Raw genomic sequence first — 18268 nt, 5'->3', positions numbered from 1 at the left:
TGTTTCATAGCAGTATGGTGATACAATTATCAGTAAATTGAATTATGTGCATTGTTATTAAGAGCTACGTAGAGGTTGGGGACATTCAGCCCACCCTGATTAGTAATTTGCCAAAGGTGAGAGTGTGGAGGTGAAGTAAAAGCCCTTTGAAGATGTAGTTTTGTGAGATGAAAATACTTGTCACCCTGTGTAACCCAGCTGTGGGCGTGGCCAACGGTGACTACTGCAGGTTTCCAGTGGGGCGATATACTGTATTTAACAAGGTACGGCATGTTGGTAAAATTACAACATTCCTGTTGCAGTACTTGAACAATTGGGAAAGACAAGCCTTAATTTACAGTACAAGCAATTTTAATCCATTGTATCATTATTTTACATTTGAAGTATATTGTATCATTTTTTTTGTTTATCTATGTACATTGTAACCATTGCATTTTTGTAACATTTTGTATTCTGAGTGTCTCTTAACCATGTTTGATTCCGTGTTATTAGTTGGCTGCTATCATATGAACGTACATGCAAGTTGTACAAGTGAACATAATGTAAACCAGGGATGGAGAACAATGGTGTTTCATTTCACCATATTTCAGAACTATGCAGTAGTAAGTTTTTGTAATTACATTGGAATAAGCCATATCATTTATTAATAAAATAAAAAATTAAATCAAATAAATACGTAGACATTTCTGCAAGATCCAGCTCGATCCAGTTACTATTAATAGACAATAAAAAGGTACATAACAGTATGTGCAGCCATCACACAGTTATGATTGGTACAGTTATGTAACTTTCACTTAAGTAGAAGCACACAAGCTTTCATAGAGATTCCTTGAATTTAGTCCAAGTTACCATCCCAACAACATTTTGCAGGAAACGTGGGAAAGCTTAAGAAACTGTCATTAGATTGTCACTGTGATCTCAAAATGTGTGTGTGACATATCTTAATAAGGGCAAAATCTTGTATTGTGTGCAGTGCAGTTGTTGCTTATGTGGGAGTTATAATATTGTGGTTGGGAAAACAACACTTCTTCAGGCCTTACAACAGACCTAACCAGAAACAGGAATGTTCCATTATGTAAAGCCTGGTTCCCAGAGGAAGTGAGCTAGAACTGGACTGCAACTAGATGCCTTGTCCAGACGGGGTGATGCGCTCCTGAACCACCAGGTGGAGGAGATGATTCTGCTCAGCAGAGAGAAATGGCCTGTGGGGGGAAAACACATGATTGATATGGAAAAATGGAGAATGAGAAGCAGTGGAAAGGCTGCTAAATCCCCATCACATGGAGGAAATTAAACTTTTGAATGCTCACCATAGTTCAGTCTGAAGAGACTTGAGGGACTCTGTGTCTTTCTCCTGGCATGCCATCTGCAAAACAGATCTACCGTTACACACAGACACTGCAATAAAACCCCTAACTGCAAACACAGATCACCTTGAATCCTAGTCCTGTCCACTTTTATTCTCCTTTAGGACTCTCTGCTTATCTTTCCCCCAACACCGATCAAGCCCATCTAGAACAAGTTACTCTCCAGTATCTTTTCCTTTAAAGGCACTTAAGATGTGGGATTACGATCAATCAAGGTCTTTCAATATTGATCCTGTCACATTGGAGGACATGGAGACCGAGAACGCCGCTGTCTTATCGACCAAACGCAGCAAACTCAAATGGGGGGAAAAAGACGTATCTAGACAAACACCAGGCTAATTTAATGCTTTCATGCAGAGGACATGTGGGATGGCGATATTTCCTATGTGAGGTAGCCAAGATCAGGATATCCTGTGAGCTGTACTGTACAAGTGCATATAGATTCTGTTACTCACCACGACGGACTGGAGGAGCAGGAAAACATTCTCAGGCAGGAAGGTCACTGAAGGGAGAGGGCAGAAAACACGCTCATACGGCTTCAAGTAACAGTATATTCCTGGGATTTATGGCGTCTTCTCAGTGAAATGAATATGTACTGTATGTGTATAGAGATCATAAATATATGAGTTACCCTGGCTGTGAGGGTCGAAGGACTCCCATGCGTACCTCTCCAGGGTCTGGGCATGTTCTGGTAGCAGCTTCTGAGGCGGAGGCTGCACAGGAATGCAGCAAGGTCGGCTCGTGTAAATGACTCGATGTTTTCAGGACCCAAAACATGCACGCAATTTAGGTGCATTGGTCCGTTTTTGGACCAAAAATACTATCTGTATTTTTAGGCGGAATGGCCATACGATATACATCTCTGCATTTTCTATGAAGTGGGCTAAAATGTTCAGTTGTAAGTCAAAGCCGCATGTGAGATGTCACAAGCACTTTTATTAAAACAAGACTGTGATCAAGATGCAAAGATGCTTCCACAAAACATTTACACAATGACATGTTTGATAAATAATCATCAGTAATGTGGATATAATGACTCAAAGTGGGTAAAGGCAAATAATAGAACAGTCTGGTAAGCTCAGAAAATCACATCACTTTAGTGTAATGTAGCTCAATTCCTAGATGCCTATGGGATCGTGATTATGTTATTTGATCCCATATACACTCAATAATTTAGCCAAGATAGTCTGATATTGTCGTTTGACTTAATCAGACTTCATCAAATGCATAAAAAGGTCTGTCTGAAGGCATTTATTTGTTTCTGACTCTGGGAGTCAAACAAATATTAAGGCTATTCTATGTGATCTCCTTTTGATAACTAACGTAATATTTTTTTCACTTCCATTCACTGAGCCTCCCCTGAAACTGGTTGGAGCCCCCCTGGGGAGGCCCGCCTCCCACTCTGAAAACCTCTGCTCCATATTGTATTGTTCTTACCTCAAGCAACATCAGCAATAGCACTCTGGAGATCTCACACTTGGCCACAATGTCCAGAAAGGCACCTAGGAGGATTTGAAGTCAGCGTGGAGGATAGAGGAGAGAAATAAAGACAGTTCCTTAATCAACAGTTTGTCAATCGTTGAGTCATTGACTACGTTTACATGCACACAATATTCCGTTTTTTGCCCATATTCGGAAAATGACAATATTCCGACTAAATGAATAATCCACTAATATTCCCGTTTACATGCAGCCGTAGCTCGCCCTCTGTGACACGTCAGGGAGGGGGAGAGAGAGAGATGCAGGTAGAAACAGCTGAGTTTTTCTGTTGAGAATAAACAGAGCAGCCCTGACTCTATTCTTACCAGCATCACTTGGTCCATTTCAGGAGCTTGCTGCTGAAAAGTTTGTTGTTGCGATATTTGTGCATCCAAGTCTTTCATAAAAAGTAGGCTAGTACGTTATTACCTCGCAAGCATTTTGGACTTCCGTGGGCACCACTCTCTCTTCAAATATCTCTCTCTTTAAATCGATGTTTCTCATCTCCTCCCGATCAGAAACGTGGGCTTTTCTTTTCGCATGCCAGAGATGAATTATATGATTATATCGCCTCTTCTAGCGCTTTCTAGCACACATCAGTTGACCGCAAACAGGCAACATGTGTCACAAACTGTGGTAAAAACCCTGATTGAGACGCATATTCCGAATGCGCTGTATACATGATCAAAGAATCCTCCTAAAACCCAAATAATACTGGAATAACCCACATAAAGGCCAAATTCGGAAAATGCAACTGGAATATGCTGTTGACCCTTATCAAATTCAAAATACTGTCATTTTCTGAATAATAGTGGAATATTGTGTGCATGTAAACGTAGTCACTGACTCGAGTCAAATGCCAAAGTCAAAGTCGGACGGACAAACCCGACTATTTACATGACCCTTATCAACTTCAGACTATTGTCATTTTCCGAATAATAGTGGAAACTTGTGTGCATGTAAACATAGTCACTGACTCGAGTCAAATGCGACCTTGATAAGAAGCGAGACGCTGCCTCTCGACACTGATCCCAGAGTCTTTTTAGCTACTGGTAGTTCCATGAATGGTTCTGAATTTTAAGTAGACCTTTTCAAAACATTGCAAATGTTTTCATGACAAACTTATTTTTGAGGAAAAACACATAATGTGTGGACCAAAACAGCTCAGCAGGCACAGTAGAATATCAAAAATGAAAAAAGGGAGCTGTTAGGAATTTGAATGACAAGATTTAATGGGAAGTAATTGTACCTGTGTACTACAAAGAGTTTAACAAACAGAGTACATCTTCAAAAAGGTGATACGGGCAAGAACAATACCGCAACGCGTTTCAACCGTTGGGTTTTCTTCAGGCTGTATGGAAGGGCGTCGGCAGCCAAACCTGTATATAAGGATACGTGGCACCAGGTAAGAGGGAGTGACGTGAAGGGGGCAGAGCCCTGATGTCAGAATCCAACACTACACTCTACTGGATGTAAAAGATAACACAGGTAATAGTCATAGCAATAATAATAAAGTTGTGCCAACACAGACATCACAGTAAATAAATAGAAGCAGGAAATCAACATAGGCTACACAGGACGCACAGTGTGCATATGTGTAGTGTCCATATAGAGATACCAGCAGTTAGGCTACAGAGAGTAGTAGAGTGGAGTATGCAACAATATATACAAACAGACCTTCCAGTGAGCAAGTTTTCAAAGCAATGTAGGCTATAGGCTACAAGCATAAAGCATGCGCAGGACCAACAATGACAAAGAGGAATCAATAATAATAATAGTCATTGTTGTCAAAATAACAGAGACTGACTGAAAAAACAGTAGGAAAACAGCGACTCATAGGCCACAGACCCAGAGGTCTAGCTCCTCATTAAGTCCAATAGGAGCGGCCGTGTCCAGTCTGTATATCTAGCGCGCTTCTCGCTGGAGGAGAACCCTATCCAGATCCCCACCCCTGTTTTTTCAGTCAGTCTCTGTTATTTTGACAACAATGACGATTATTATTATTGATTCCTCTTTGTCATTGTTGGTCCTGTGCATGCTTTATGCTTGTAGCCTATAGCCTACATTGCTTTGAAAACTTGCTCACTGGAAGGTCTGTTTGTATATATTGTTGCATACTCCACTCTACTACTCTCTGTAGCCTAACTGCTGGTATCTCTATATGGACACTACACATATGCACACTGTGCGTCCTGTGCAGCCTATGTTGATTTCCTGCTTCTATTTATTTACTGTGATGTCTGTGTTGGCACAACTTTATTATTATTGCTACGGCTATTACCTGTGTTATCTTTTACATCCAGTAGAGTGTAGTGTTGGATTCTGACGTCAGGGCTCTGCCCCCTTCACGTCACTCCCTCTTACCTGGTGCCACGTATCCTTATCGTGCATTCCTTTATAACTGGGGACTGGTAATCTTACGACTTCAAAGGTCATGAGCTGGGCGGTGACGTCATCAGAGCTGGTATTTCCCATTCCAAACTCGTAGGAGCCTCAGCAGCCCCAACCTCAAAAATCCAAGATGGCTGCACCGCGCAACAACAGTAGTAGTAATCGTAGTAATATTGTTTAGCACTTCTGTTTTGTTTGTGTCTCATTAAATCAGCGGTACACACAGCACTGCCTAACTTCTATCTGTGTGGACATGAGGCTGCAGTGTTTGTATGCGCAAAATGCCGCGAAATGCCATGTTGTCAATTGTTATTGCTAACAATGGCTAGCCTGGCTAGCAACTGGATCTGACCAATGAACAGTGAACTTCCCAGCTCAAGTTTTCTGCAAATGGAACGCTAACAAAACGGATGTGATGTCATTTAGCCTCCACATCCCAGTTATTTTGCGATAAAGGAACGCACGATTATATACAGGTTTGGCGGCCGACGCCCTTCCATACAGCGTGACGAAAACCCAACGGTTGAAACGCGTTGCGGTATTGTTCTTGCCCGTATCACCTTTTTGAAGATGTACTCTGTTTGTTAAACTCTTTGTAGTGCACAGGTACAATTACTTCCCATTAAATCTTGTCATTCAAATTCCTAACAGCTCCCTATTTCTATTTTTGATAAACTTATTCTTGAGAAATTGGATGCAGCCTCTAGAAACTCTTAGCAAGCACAAGTCACTGCGGAAGCATTTCACTTGATCGCATAAGCTATCCCATTTAGCTCCATAATACATAGTAATAAAAAGCAGAGTAAGATTTAGATTTGATTTGAAGAAAAATACGTAGTTCTCAACAGACTTGCCAAGAGAAGTCTGTTATCTATTGCTCAAAACCTACAATACCTGCATTATTTTTTTAGATATTGTGAAAAAAGTGTTGGTCAGGCATCAATAACACTAGAAATATCGCACGCTACTCCCGCTCATTTCTAGCATGCTCAACTTTGAGCAATTGTGCGCCGCGCTGTGCACCGCGGAACCCCTCGCCTTATTACAGTAGTGAGATGGGCTTCTTCTTCTGTAGCTTATCAGAGCCTCACCAACAGGAGTGCTGGTGCCTGGCAGCTGCAGTCCTCTCTCCTGGCATATAAGCTGCATCTCTGTTAGCACTGACAAAGCACCATCATAGTCACCTGCAAAACAACACAGGCATGCAAGCCCTTCAGTTGCAGGCAATCAAGTGAAATATGTCGTATATTATGCACAGTAACACAGGTAAAAACAACAACAAAAACAACATCAGATGTAAATGCACACACTGAACTCACGGGTGAGGATTTTACACGTGGCCATTTCTCCCATAGACAGCAGAGCTTCAATAGGACTCTGTGTCTGCAGCTCTGCTGCCCTCTGGTAGTGAACGATAGCCTCTCCCGGTCTGTTCATCTCCTGCATGAGGTGAAGGACGGAGGGAGTGAGGAGGGAGGGGTAGACAGACAGACAAAAAGTTCAAATGGAAATGTCATATTCGCTCACAGAGGAACAAGAGCTCAAATCATGATAATTTATCTTTTGAGCCGCTGCTTTACCTTGAGGGCGTTGCCAAGTTCTAAAGACAGGCTGGCTGCCATCACGGGCTGGTTCATCTCAATGTACACCTGCGAGCCATTTGCAAAACAGCATTATTCTACTGTCTCTCTCTATAGGAATGTAGGCAAAAGGGCAACATTGGAATGTACAGTCAAATCTATTCTTCAGATGTGCAATATCTGCAATCATCTTTTACATTTTGTTCAGACATATTCAACAAAACGACATTGACTTTCCATATTTTCTGTAACCGATGCTTCAAGCAGTAAAAATGTGATCTGAATAAAGGAGATTAGGGAGAAGATGACACCTTGATGGCAAAGCTGTAGCAGTTGAGTGCAGCCTGAAGGTGCTCGTCGAAGCCGGGGGCTTGCAGCGCCCTGTTCTCCTTCTCCGAGCAGAGGAAGAGGCGGGCGGCGTCGGTTAAAGCCAGGGCCTCTCCGGGAGCATTGAAGAGCGTCTGCTCACACCTGGATGTATAACAACAGGGCAGACAAACAACAGATGCATCAGGAAAGGCAACAGTAAACATGTGGGGCGGCTGTGTCTCAGGGGGTAAAGCGGGTCGTCCACTAATTGCAGCAGGTGGTTCGATCCCCGGCTCCTCCAGTCCTCCATGGACAAATGAGTAAACAAACAATGTAGTGAGGTCGACATTTTGTCAAAATCTGATTAGTAGTGTAGGTCTGTAGTAGACAGACCTTAAGGTTCTAACTTCATTTTCAATTTTATTAACTATGGGATCAATTTAAAAAGTTACTGCTCCTGAATTCTTCTATTAAAAAACAGCCTTTGGGTATTTCCCATTTACAATTCTCTCTGTCAAATTACACATCAAAACAACAGAAAATTCACCGGTTACAAGAGGAGTGGGTTTATGATTTTGTGAGCAGTGTTAAGACGTTTTAGGGTCAATCTGGCAAAGAAGGAGATGAAATATGAAGTGTGTAATATAAACCAGGCTGCAGCACTGTCTTACCGTGCCATGGCGAGGTTACAGAAGGCAGCATACTGCAGGCAGTCCTGCTGCTTCAGCTCCTTGGCCAACTGACCTGCAGCACAGAGAAGGGAACCAGGTGAGATCCGAACGACAACAGCAGGTAGGTGAAGATGTTACTGCTGCTGTTGTCGTCATGTCGTGAACTAAACAAAACTCTGACAGCAGCGTTATATTATTGGCAGTTTATATTATGTCCATCCATCGGGTTAACTTACGGTGGCCAGATGTCCAGTCCCGATTTCAGTATGCCAGATCTCTGTCGGGATGCTAATATGTAGCGGTTTTCAACATTCACTTTCAAATTGTCTCGGTTTCTACCACAATTAAAATAATAATAATAATAATAATATTATACTTGTTTTTCAGTGCTGCTTACAGTACATATATACATTTAGCATGTTCTGTCATGTGGAATGAAGTTGAATGAACCTCCATAATATGGAGGCTCATATTATGAAAAAAGTGTGCTGTGAGAAGCAGAGAGCTGCCAGGACCTACAGTGCTACAAAATGCAGCCAAAATCATGATGAGATCATGAGAAGACAAAATCATTCCACTGACGTTTTGGTCCGCAAAGAAACATTGTAATGCTTACATTCTGATGCAGGGCTGTGTGGACAAAGCAACAATGGGATGATATTAACTGTGTAGAAAAAATAAATTGATTTGTGGGCAGAGTGACTTGATACTCGGCATGTATTCGTTTTTGAGTTTGTATACCCCCCCCCCCCCTTCAAACTCTCGTAACGGACAAGCCCGTCTTTTATTGTCACACGAACACCACAATACATGCATGCGGCCACAACACACTCATGCTGACGGTGGCCGGTGAAAAGTGTCCTCTGCATTTAACCCATCCAGGCATGTCCTTTCCTCCGGGGGGCAGGCCAGGAGCAGTGGTCGCTTTCTCGTACAGCGCCCGGGGAGCAACTTCGGATGTTGTCGTCACTGGTCGGATGATGATGACGATCTGATCTTCTGCATGTTTTTAGTGGGGGGGTTATATACGGAGGAACCCCCTGGGGGAGCACGGGAAGAACATGCAAACTCCACACAGAGAGAAAGGCCCTTACGACGAGATACCCCACCTGGGCAGTAGGCACTGAAGATATGGGGGGGAACACAACCACAGCGCCCACAGTGTCCCAGGCGAGAATCGAACTCAGGACCTTCTGACTGTGAGGCGACAGCGCTACCGACTGCGCCACTGTACCCCGTCCCCCAATGTCCTGTTTTGGAGGTTTGATAACATAGGGCACCATAAGGCAGTGGTTCTCTTTTTTGGCTTCAGTCCCCCCTTTCCCCGATTTCAGAATCCAAGTACCTCCTTTACCCGACTACAACAGTTTGCTTAGAAACCTGCAGAGAAAACTATAGGACGAATCAGCGTGACATCACTTGCCATCCAGAAATGTGGAACCCCGCGGCAGTTAACTAGTATGAGTTGTGCCAAACAAATGTTAATCTCAAAAACTATACATGACATCACTTATATTTTGACATTCTGAGAGAGCAGAATTAGCTCAAGAGTTTGATGTATAAAACAATGCATGTCGTGTTAAAGTTGTATGAACTGTCGCAGTTTTTAGAATGTAAACAGCATCAGCCGGCTAGAGTCAGACACTCAAGCCTCCAAAAGCTCAGGCTCCATAGGGTTCCATTGCCGTTGCCACCCAGTGACGCGGTTTGTTTACCAAAACGCTGCCCGGCTGATCCCTCATATATAGCATATGATGCAATGAATAAATTCTAACCCACCTTTTGAAGGTTATAACATTACAAAATAAGAAACGGAGTGAAAGAGTTGCAATTAGTGCCTCACGAGCAGAATTATTTTAACATTTCATTTATTTTCACGATTTATTTGTCCATTTCCCCATTTCTCTCAAGTACCCCCTGTAGTACCTCCACGTACCCCTAGGGGTACACGTACCCCAGTTTGGGAATGGGAATGGGAATGGGGTCTATGATGGGAACCACTACCCCCTACAGTAGGTTAACTTGTGGAGAAAGACGGTCTCTTACCAAACTGCTCACTCGCCTCAGCTACATTGGGCTTCCGAAGGAAACGTCTGCGAAAAGGAAATGCAAGCCTGTCACTTTACATTTTCATGGCAGTCAATGTCAGCTATAAATTAAGCTAAAGATTATAAGAAGGTGATGGTGAATGTTGTCAGCTAGCTAACATTAACTTAGCTAGGAAAATAACATTAGCCGTTCAATAACGCCGCCCGCAACTCTATAATAGCTCCGTTTAATGAATAGAAATAGCGTTATATCAACACAATGCGGGATAACGGAACATTTACAGGCAAAAATGACATGATAGTGACAGGTGACGTTGGTGTTAGCAGGCTAGCTTGGACAGCCAACGCGTTAACCTAGCGTTAGCTAGAATTATTACCTGGTAAGCTAGTTAACTTGCTAGCAAATCCTGATATTCTGGCCCCCTCCCATTTGACCATACATGATCGAAGAGGCAATTTAATAAGGTCTTACTTTTTCAGTTTATTTGAGACAGCACGGTATCTCATGAGAAAATCACCCTCTGCAGCCATGATCACAACAGAGAAAACAAACCCAGAACCAAACCAGGAAGTCAAAGTGACAGGAGCGTTCCCATAGGCTTGTCGAGTCCAAACCTAACAACTTCATTGGTTCGTGTAAAGGGGCGGGGCTTATCAGTGGAGGAACTGCCCAAAGAAGGAAACTGAGACAGGTTACAGAAATGTTTGCCTTTTAATTGTTAATAACATAAAACAGGAAAGCGAGGACAGAGAATTCCAACTACAGTCTGATGATTCAAAAGTTCTCATAGACAGACTCAAATACTCCTTCATCTTGGCTGTGTGGTGTCTGCTGCTCCACCTGTGGAGGGAGAGTGGGAGACAGGTCAGCAATTGAACATTTCATCATGTTGGCCAAATAACTATATTATTGCATTGCATTTCTCTTTTACAGATTAGGCTATGTGAGTGGATATTTAAGCTCACAATGACTGCTGTTTGTGCTTCCTTTGACTTGGACTTACTCTAGCTCTCCTTCCTGCTGGCCCTGTGTTGACTGCTGGACGGTCCAGCACATCATAGATGGACATGGGACGAGGCTCTAGACTCTGAGAGCACAAATATGAATATATATATGGAGAGATGAAGAGGGGGTGGAAGAAACAGTGTGCACAAGAAGGTATTTTTTTGAATCGTCCAAAATGTTAGAAAGGTGTGCTTACAGCATAGAAGGAAGCAGGAGGAGGTGTTACGGTGTCCGTGTTCTCCTCCTCCACCTCCTCCACCTCCTCCTCCCTGCTTTGTTCCCTGTTCTGCTGTCTCTCTCTCCTCCCTGTGTGGCCACCGTCAGTGTTTGAAGTCACATTGTCCTGGAAATAGAGAATTTGGTTTAGTAGTACAGTAGCAGTACGCCTAGCCTAGATTAGAGCCCGACCGATACTGGATTTTGGAGGCCGATACCGATATTAGGGAGTAAAAAAATTCCGATATCGATATATCGGCCGATATTCTTATATTATACAATACACATTATATTACACAATTCTTTTGCAATGAACCCTCAAATATCAAACACTTGACAAAGATATGACTTGACATGACTTGAGATCAACTTTATTGTCCAAAATGACATCAATGCAATGAAACAGTAAACTGAACTGGGAATTTAATAATTATAAATAACTAGAAATACAAAAACACAAATAGAACAAATATAAAATATAACTTGAGTTAAGAAAAAAGATCAAATATACACAACACGCTGTCTATAACTTAAAAAACTACAAAATAAAAAAATATCGGCATATCGGCCAACATATCGGCCGATATGCCGATATATCGGTTATCGGCCAATAACCGATAATATCGGTGGACCGATATATCGGTCGGGCTCTAGCCTAGATCTTTAGACCATGAAGACTACCTTACAATACAACCACTGATAGGAGGATGTGATAGTGAAATGGTGACTGATGGTGAGAATGTTGTGATAGCTTAAGATGGCTCCACTACGTATTGTGAGCTTCATGGATTATAAATTGGTGTGAAAAGTGGTCACATATAAAACATACAAAAGGACGGTTTGGGGGGGGGCGCACCCCGAAAAGGTCTTTGTTGACATGTTCTTTTAAATTTGTTCAGCATGGATTGCTTGAAGTCAAATTGGTGACTCTGACTCTGACTCGAGTACTGAGGACTTTGACTCGAGTCAACTCAGGCGTGAACACTGAGGACTCGGGGACTCGGCTCTCAGACTCGAGTCCCCATAACGCAATGATGGCAAGTCTGTGACTGTTTCCAAACCTCTGTCAGGTTTCTTACCCAACGTCCTGTGAAGACATACACCGAGCCCAGCACGCTGAAAATGAGCAGCACAAGAGTGAAGACGCCCACAAGGCTTATGATGATGATTCCCCTGTATCCCCACATGATTGACGGCTCCCAGTAGCCCTCATCTGGAAAGCACACACACACACACACACACACACACACACACACACACACACACACACACACACACACACACACACACACACCCGTCAGTTTCAGTCTGTGTCAGGAATGCAATAGGAGTGGATGGCAGGAGTTGGCTGAGATATTCCTTATCTGTCAAGCTAGTAAGCCAGTGGCTACACAGGAAAGATAATTGTGCATCACTGAATATAGTCTGCGTGACACTTTGCGGCTTATAAAACCACAAATATCCTTTGACAGTCCCTACGATGTGAAGAAGCGGTGTGTTCGGGCTTTCCGAGATTTCGAAACCTTATTAATGTCACATGTGCCTGTACTCTACGTGACAGGTATCACTTTCAATTCCAAAAACCCCAGCAGAGAAGAACTGAAGAATAGGGCTAAATCTGTTTCTACATATACTTCTTCTTCACTGCCCTAAAATATTACTTTCGGCCTCTTCTTACATTCACCTGCTCACCTCTCACCAGAAGAACCCAGTAAGCGCTGGCTGTTTGATACTCGCAGTGATATTCTCCTGAATCAAGGCTCCTCACGTTTGTCAGCTCCACACTCCCTTTTTCTTCACTGGCACCCCTGTCAGAGACTTTGGGAATGCTGTTCCTGTGTATCTCTTCGTTCTTGGGGGTAAAACACTTCAAGGTGTCTCCACTTTGGTTGACTGGCTTGACCAACACAAAGTCAATGTGGAGATCTTCGCCTGCCAGGGCCACCCAGACCCTGTTCCCCAGCCGTATTTCTGCGAGGGGACACGAGAGAGAGAGAGAGAGAGAGAGAGAGAGAGAGAGAGAGAGCCTGAATCAGACACTGAAGAGAACATAGAGATAGCTTACACACTTTGTGAAAGCTGTACAAATCTGTATAAAACTTCATCCACCCACCAAAATATTAGTCTCCATATAGGCTACTAGCATCCATCCATACTGTAGTCATGTATAAGTTGTGAGGATGGCTTACCTTGAGCATCGACTCCACGGCAGACAAAAATGATAAGAACTACGAATACCCGAGACGACATGGAGGAGCGACGACAAGATCCTTGAGTTTCCATCTTGTATCAAAGTGTTTGTGCCAAATCTGCTCCGGTCTTCAGGAGCAGACTGGGACACCCAGTCTTCTGAGAAGGGGATTGTGTCATGTGTCTCAGTTTGTCTTGCCCTCTGGTTGCAATCTTGGGGGTTCCTGTTTTTGACAAAGCCACTTCCTCAAAATGATGTTTATTTTTTGTGTAAACAAAACAAAACATGCACTTTGAATCAGTAGAGACATTCATGGAGACAACGGTTTATATAAGATAAAAGACAGAAGAGTACATCTAGTAAGTAATAAGTGACACTAAATAAGAGTCAAGAGCACACCACCTCTCGTGTATTGTGTCAACAGTCATCCCTTTTTTTTTTTTTTTTTTTTTTTTTGGCATTTGTTACGTTATGTGATGTCAGTCCTGTAGTTGTGAGGTGCAATGTTGGCTTTCCTCCACAGAGAGACAGTGTTGGAGAGACGCAGAGTTTGAGCCACCACCGCACTTCCTCATATGGCTGCAAGAGAGAAGAAGAGAGACAGGTGGGGAGAAATAAAGTCTGGTATGTATGTGCGTGCGTGCGTGCGTGCGTGTGTGTGTGTGTGTGTGTGTGTGTGTGTGTGTGTGTGTGTGTGTGTGTGATAAAGAGAGAGATTTGATTGATTTTTCAAATGACTACTTTATTTACATTATATTAAAAAGCTGTTGACAATAAAAAAGCAATACACAAGAACAAATCATAGGGAAATAATTATAAAAATAGAATCTCAGATATTAAATACATCTTTAAATAACAATTCACTGTCAATTACATTGCAAATTACATTTCCATGGCATCATTCTTGAGTAAAAGTCTCTAAATTGTCAATAGCTTTATAAAATCTGAATTCCAGACAGACTACTGATATTGCATTCTGACCTGGTTTATCCTCCACTCTGTTTTTCCTGCTAACATTGACTGAGAGTTTACCTTCTCCCACCAGAAAATTAAGTACCGGTAGTTGCCATGTTTTATTATGCTTTATTATTTATTAACGGAACATTTTTCATCAAAATCTCTAAAAACCTCAGTGAGTAAATAAACCTGAAAGTCTTGTCCACTCAAAAAGAAGAAGAAGCACTGTTTCAGTTAACGCACGAGAGAGAGAGAGAGAGAGAATGGAATTTTGTTGAAGGTGACAGATTGCCTGTTATAATATGAACCAGGTGTTGATGCTATAGTGTGACTTCTTCACCGCAGTAATTCTGTCTGTCTGTCTGTCTGTCGGTCTGTCTGTCTGTCTGTCTGTCTGTCTGTCTGTCTGTCTGTCTGTCTGTCTTTCTCCGTCTTCACTTTTCCTGAAACTTTCACCATCTTTTCTCTGGCAACACTGGTGGCCAACTCTGACCTCACATCAGCCACAGTACAAAAACAGACAGAGAGAGAAAGAGAGAGAGAGAACTGGAATAACATCTGGATGCCGGTCAATAAAGAATAATTCATACCATTTCTATATCGCGGCTCCCACTTTCCATATCTCTACTGTATATCACTCCTTTACCTATAGCAAAAACATTGATGGATTAGCACTTTGGAAAAAGAAGCATGGCATTAGAATGGTATTTTGAATTCTTCCTAAAAAAATAATCGACATGTGTATTGAATATCCTACTTGTGTATCGTACCTTAAATGTCATGTTGGGATTAGGGCTGCACGATATGCAAAACAAAAATCATATTGCAATTATACTGCCAGATATTGCGATATGCGATATGGCTGTAGCTCAGGAGGTAGAGCGGGTCGTCACTAATCGCCTTGGATGAAAGAGGTCGGTGGTTCCATTCCCGGCTCCTCCAGTCTGCATGTCGAAATGTCCTTGGGCAAGATACTGAACCCCAAATTGCTCCTGATGGTGTGCCAGCACCCTGCGTGGTAGCCTGCCACCATCGGTGTATGAATGGGTGAATGTACCTACTGATTGTAAAGCGCTTTGGATAAAAGCGCTATATAAATGCAGGCCATTTACCATTTACCATTTACCAATTTAGTGGGAATGGTCATTTTTGTATTTCATTTTCACTGAAAAATATATAAAAATAGGATGTGGTTCCCTTACGTCTGGAGAATATAATTCATAGGCTGAGGCATCTCTGTAGCACCACAATGCTTCATTTAATGGCGTGTTGTGACACATTTGACCTTTGTCACCTGTGATTTGGAAATTGCACTTGACCATATTGTGATTTCAATTGCGATTCGATAAACTGGGCAGCCCTAGATGGGATATTTCAATGCAAGTGAGCACTCTGTATCAAAGGATAACTCACAGTCACTGACTAGGTAAATAAAGTTTGAAATTTGCTTTGAAATGTCAGTGAAGTAAATTTTTAAAGTCCCCTGAAATGACAATACTTCGATGCAGTATATTACCGGTTTCTTCCTGAGCTAGTCCTGAAGTCCTCAGCTACTCTCCATCGTAGTGCTTCAAACTTGAAATGCCTGCATTCTTTTACCTGGCAGAAGAAAGACCGGAGGCGGTGTTTCTGTGCTGGGGCGCTCTGCGTTGCCCTGACAAGGGCAAAGTTGAGAGGGCAGACGATGGGAACCAGACACAGATCAAAGGAGCTATAACTCAGGCCACGGGGAGAGCGCTCTGCATTACTTTAAGCCTACAGTATAGAGTGAAATTATAGCCACTGACACAGATCTGTCTCTCTGTTTCAGAGGGATAAAGAGGAGGAGAGGAGGAGGAGGAGAGACATGACAAGAAGGAGAGACAAAAGAAGAGAGGTAAATCAGAAGATTACTCTGAGAGAAGAGAGAGAGGAGGTGCCACACATCTGCCAGCAGCTGGATGTCGGCGAGAGAGAGAGATAGAGAGAGAGACGGGGGTGTGGTGGCTTGTGAAGAAGTGCGCTCCACAGCTTTCGAACCCTCAACAAATGAAGAGTTTCTCACTGCCCTGCCATGGTCTCCTCCTAATTGCATTAGAGCTGCAGGCAGAGGGGTGGAGAGAGAGAGGGCCAGAGAGAGAGAGAAGAAGTAGAGGGGAAAGACCTGGGTACTGACGGATCGGAGAAGGGAGTGAAGCGGCCGCGTTTCGTATCCAACCTATACAGGAGAAGCTGCTGAGAGCCAGATCTGGAGCTGAAGCATCATCATTTCAAGTTGTGAGTGCTGCCTCCTTTTCCAAAATAACTTCCAATTTTCCAGGTTGTAACTTTTTTGTTGAAATGTTAGTTTCCAAAGTTGTCATTTACTTTGCTCAAACAATGTAGCTACAGACACTGTCATTTCTGCATGAGCCAATCTGGGCCCAGCTGCCCAAACGCGTAAGCATCCTCCCTGTCTAGTAACCGCTCCATGACTTGATGAGCAGGCTGTATCGATAAGCTCGGCCATGTGTTTGACAAGCCGTAGCCGTCGATCCTGCTGCTCTTTGTCACTGCGTCTCTGATCTGCCGTCCAAGTGAAAACATGCAGGATGCTTCTACAGTGAGTCACCAGCTTATGATGGTCCAGCATCATGATGCAACGCGTCGCAGCGTCCAGATGTTGTCATCTGGATGTGATCCGGCGCTTTCTTCTTCTGCCGTCGTCTGTGTCCGGGGTCACCGGCCCTGATCTGCCTCCCTCTCCCTCGCTTTCTCCACTCGGTCTCGGAGTTATGGGATTAGCTCTGGGCTGTAAAAACTTCCTCACAGTTGTTTTTTTCCACTTGGATTGTGGTCATTCTCTTCTCATAACGGCCAGCAGGCCCAGGACAGAAACAGACTTTTTCCTCAAGTCTTCAGATCAAGTAATTGGATTTGCTAAATCAGATGGGTCACAAGACTTGCCTCTCTCCTGCTCTGACCCCATCTTCATAGCCATGTCCTTTTATTGGCTTATATGGGTTTACATTTTAAAAGACTTTGGTTGAAGACACATGAGCATTTCACCCTCAAGATGTGTGATGTTTTCAACCCTGATGCATCCTGATCCAATTTAAAGTCACTCACCGTCTTCACTATTCCAAGCATAAATTACACAGAGTCTTCCCTTCTGTCTCACCACTGTGTGACAGGTGTAAAGTGTCAGAGGGCACACTATCTCATGCCTTTTGGTTCTGCCCTTCACTAACGGGATTCTGGGCCAAATTACTTGACTGGTACACTAAGGCCTACAAAATAACCCTTCAGCCGGAGGCAGAACTCGCCATCTTTGGCTGCTCGGAGTCGTCTCTGAACTTCGCTATAGCTGTGCAACAATCTCTGACACAGGGGACAACTGTTGCAAAAAAAATGTAAGGAATGGAAGTCCTCCTCTTCACCTCCTTTCCAACTGTGGTTGACGTCTGTTATACAGATGGAAAGACTTAGGACCAATTCACTTAAAAGGTTTTCAACCATTTGGGACCCGTTTCTAGCCTACCTCGACGAGGTTAGGGGTGACGGGTGACTCCTGGCTGGTTTCTCATGGACCCCTTGCGTGGGATCCCAGGCACAATATCTCTCACAAGCACATAAGTACCTTATGCGGCTTGTAATTACGTTGTAATATCGAATGTCGATAATATATGTATGTTTTCTTTCCCCCCCCTGTGTCTGAGCATGTTCGTTTGTCTTGTCTGTGCATTGTTCAGAAAAATTTAAAATAAAATATTGGGCGGGGGGAAACGGATACATCCTATCCTCCTGTGTTCATGAGACCCGGAAAATCGTGTTGCAGTGAAACATTAAAAAAATATGCTATGCATTATTTTTTTTAATCTAGCGTCCACTGTAATGGACGTCAGGACTCGGTTCATGTTAAAATGCAGATGAAAACATTGAGGTCCAGATTCTCCTGGCCCATAAGGCTCCACATTTGTGATTGTTTCCCTCTCACTCATCCTCCTCTGAACTCTCAGCATCATCTACTGTAACCTGTCCCACCTCATCCTCATCATCTGAAAACCCTTTGTCTGAGCCTCCCTCAACCAATTT

General features: G+C 43.1%; 2 protein-coding genes across 3 annotated transcripts; both read right to left on the bottom strand.

Moving 5' to 3' along the window:
- Positions 1-1065: 1065 nt before the first annotated feature.
- On the bottom strand, positions 1066-10408 carry f8a (coagulation factor VIII associated). Of its 2 annotated transcripts, none has more exons than XM_083635298.1 (12): positions 10318-10408; positions 9844-9890; positions 7798-7870; positions 7129-7288; positions 6818-6886; positions 6557-6677; positions 6329-6421; positions 2805-2869; positions 1999-2080; positions 1823-1869; positions 1311-1366; positions 1066-1202 (listed from the first exon to the last, which is right to left on the bottom strand). In XM_083635298.1, exons 1-12 carry the CDS (start codon positions 10374-10376, stop codon positions 1121-1123), a joined length of 954 nt encoding a protein of 317 aa, XP_083491424.1. In that variant the 5' UTR covers positions 10377-10408; the 3' UTR covers positions 1066-1120. The 2 variants fall into 2 exon arrangements, with proteins under 2 accessions (XP_083491424.1, XP_083491425.1); XM_083635299.1 differs by lacking the exon at positions 10318-10408 and adding an exon at positions 10223-10280.
- A 130-nt stretch (positions 10409-10538) lies between these two features.
- On the bottom strand, positions 10539-13452 carry nfam1 (NFAT activating protein with ITAM motif 1). The gene is made up of 6 exons (XM_083635303.1): positions 13257-13452; positions 12760-13038; positions 12147-12280; positions 11048-11194; positions 10850-10933; positions 10539-10686 (listed from the first exon to the last, which is right to left on the bottom strand). Exons 1-6 carry the CDS (start codon positions 13348-13350, stop codon positions 10621-10623), a joined length of 804 nt encoding a protein of 267 aa, XP_083491429.1. The 5' UTR covers positions 13351-13452; the 3' UTR covers positions 10539-10620.
- Positions 13453-18268: the final 4816 nt, after the last annotated feature.

The sequence above is a fragment of the Poromitra crassiceps genome (assembly GCF_964638095.1).
Source record: "Poromitra crassiceps genome assembly, chromosome: 4".
Taxonomy (NCBI): Eukaryota; Metazoa; Chordata; class Actinopteri; order Beryciformes; family Melamphaidae; genus Poromitra; species Poromitra crassiceps.
This window is presented reverse-complemented; position numbering and strand designations above follow the sequence as displayed.

Excerpts from the sequence above, each read along its gene's own strand:
- f8a (XM_083635298.1), bottom strand. The coding sequence starts at position 10,376 with ATGGCTGCAGAGGGTGATTTTCTCATGAGATACCGTGCTGTCTCAAAT. Across the intron at positions 7,871-9,843 it reads TGAGGCGAGTGAGCAGTTTG|GTCAGTTGGCCAAGGAGCTG; the intron begins GTAAGAGACCGT and ends TCTGTGCTGCAG. Across the intron at positions 6,887-7,128 it reads GCTACAGCTTTGCCATCAAG|GTGTACATTGAGATGAACCA; the intron begins GTGTCATCTTCT and ends AATGGCTCGCAG.
- nfam1 (XM_083635303.1), bottom strand. The coding sequence starts at position 13,350 with ATGGAAACTCAAGGATCTTGTCGTCGCTCCTCCATGTCGTCTCGGGTA. Across the intron at positions 13,039-13,256 it reads CCGTGGAGTCGATGCTCAAG|AAATACGGCTGGGGAACAGG; the intron begins GTAAGCCATCCT and ends GTCCCCTCGCAG. Across the intron at positions 11,195-12,146 it reads ATGTCTTCACAGGACGTTGG|GACAATGTGACTTCAAACAC; the intron begins GTAAGAAACCTG and ends CTCTATTTCCAG.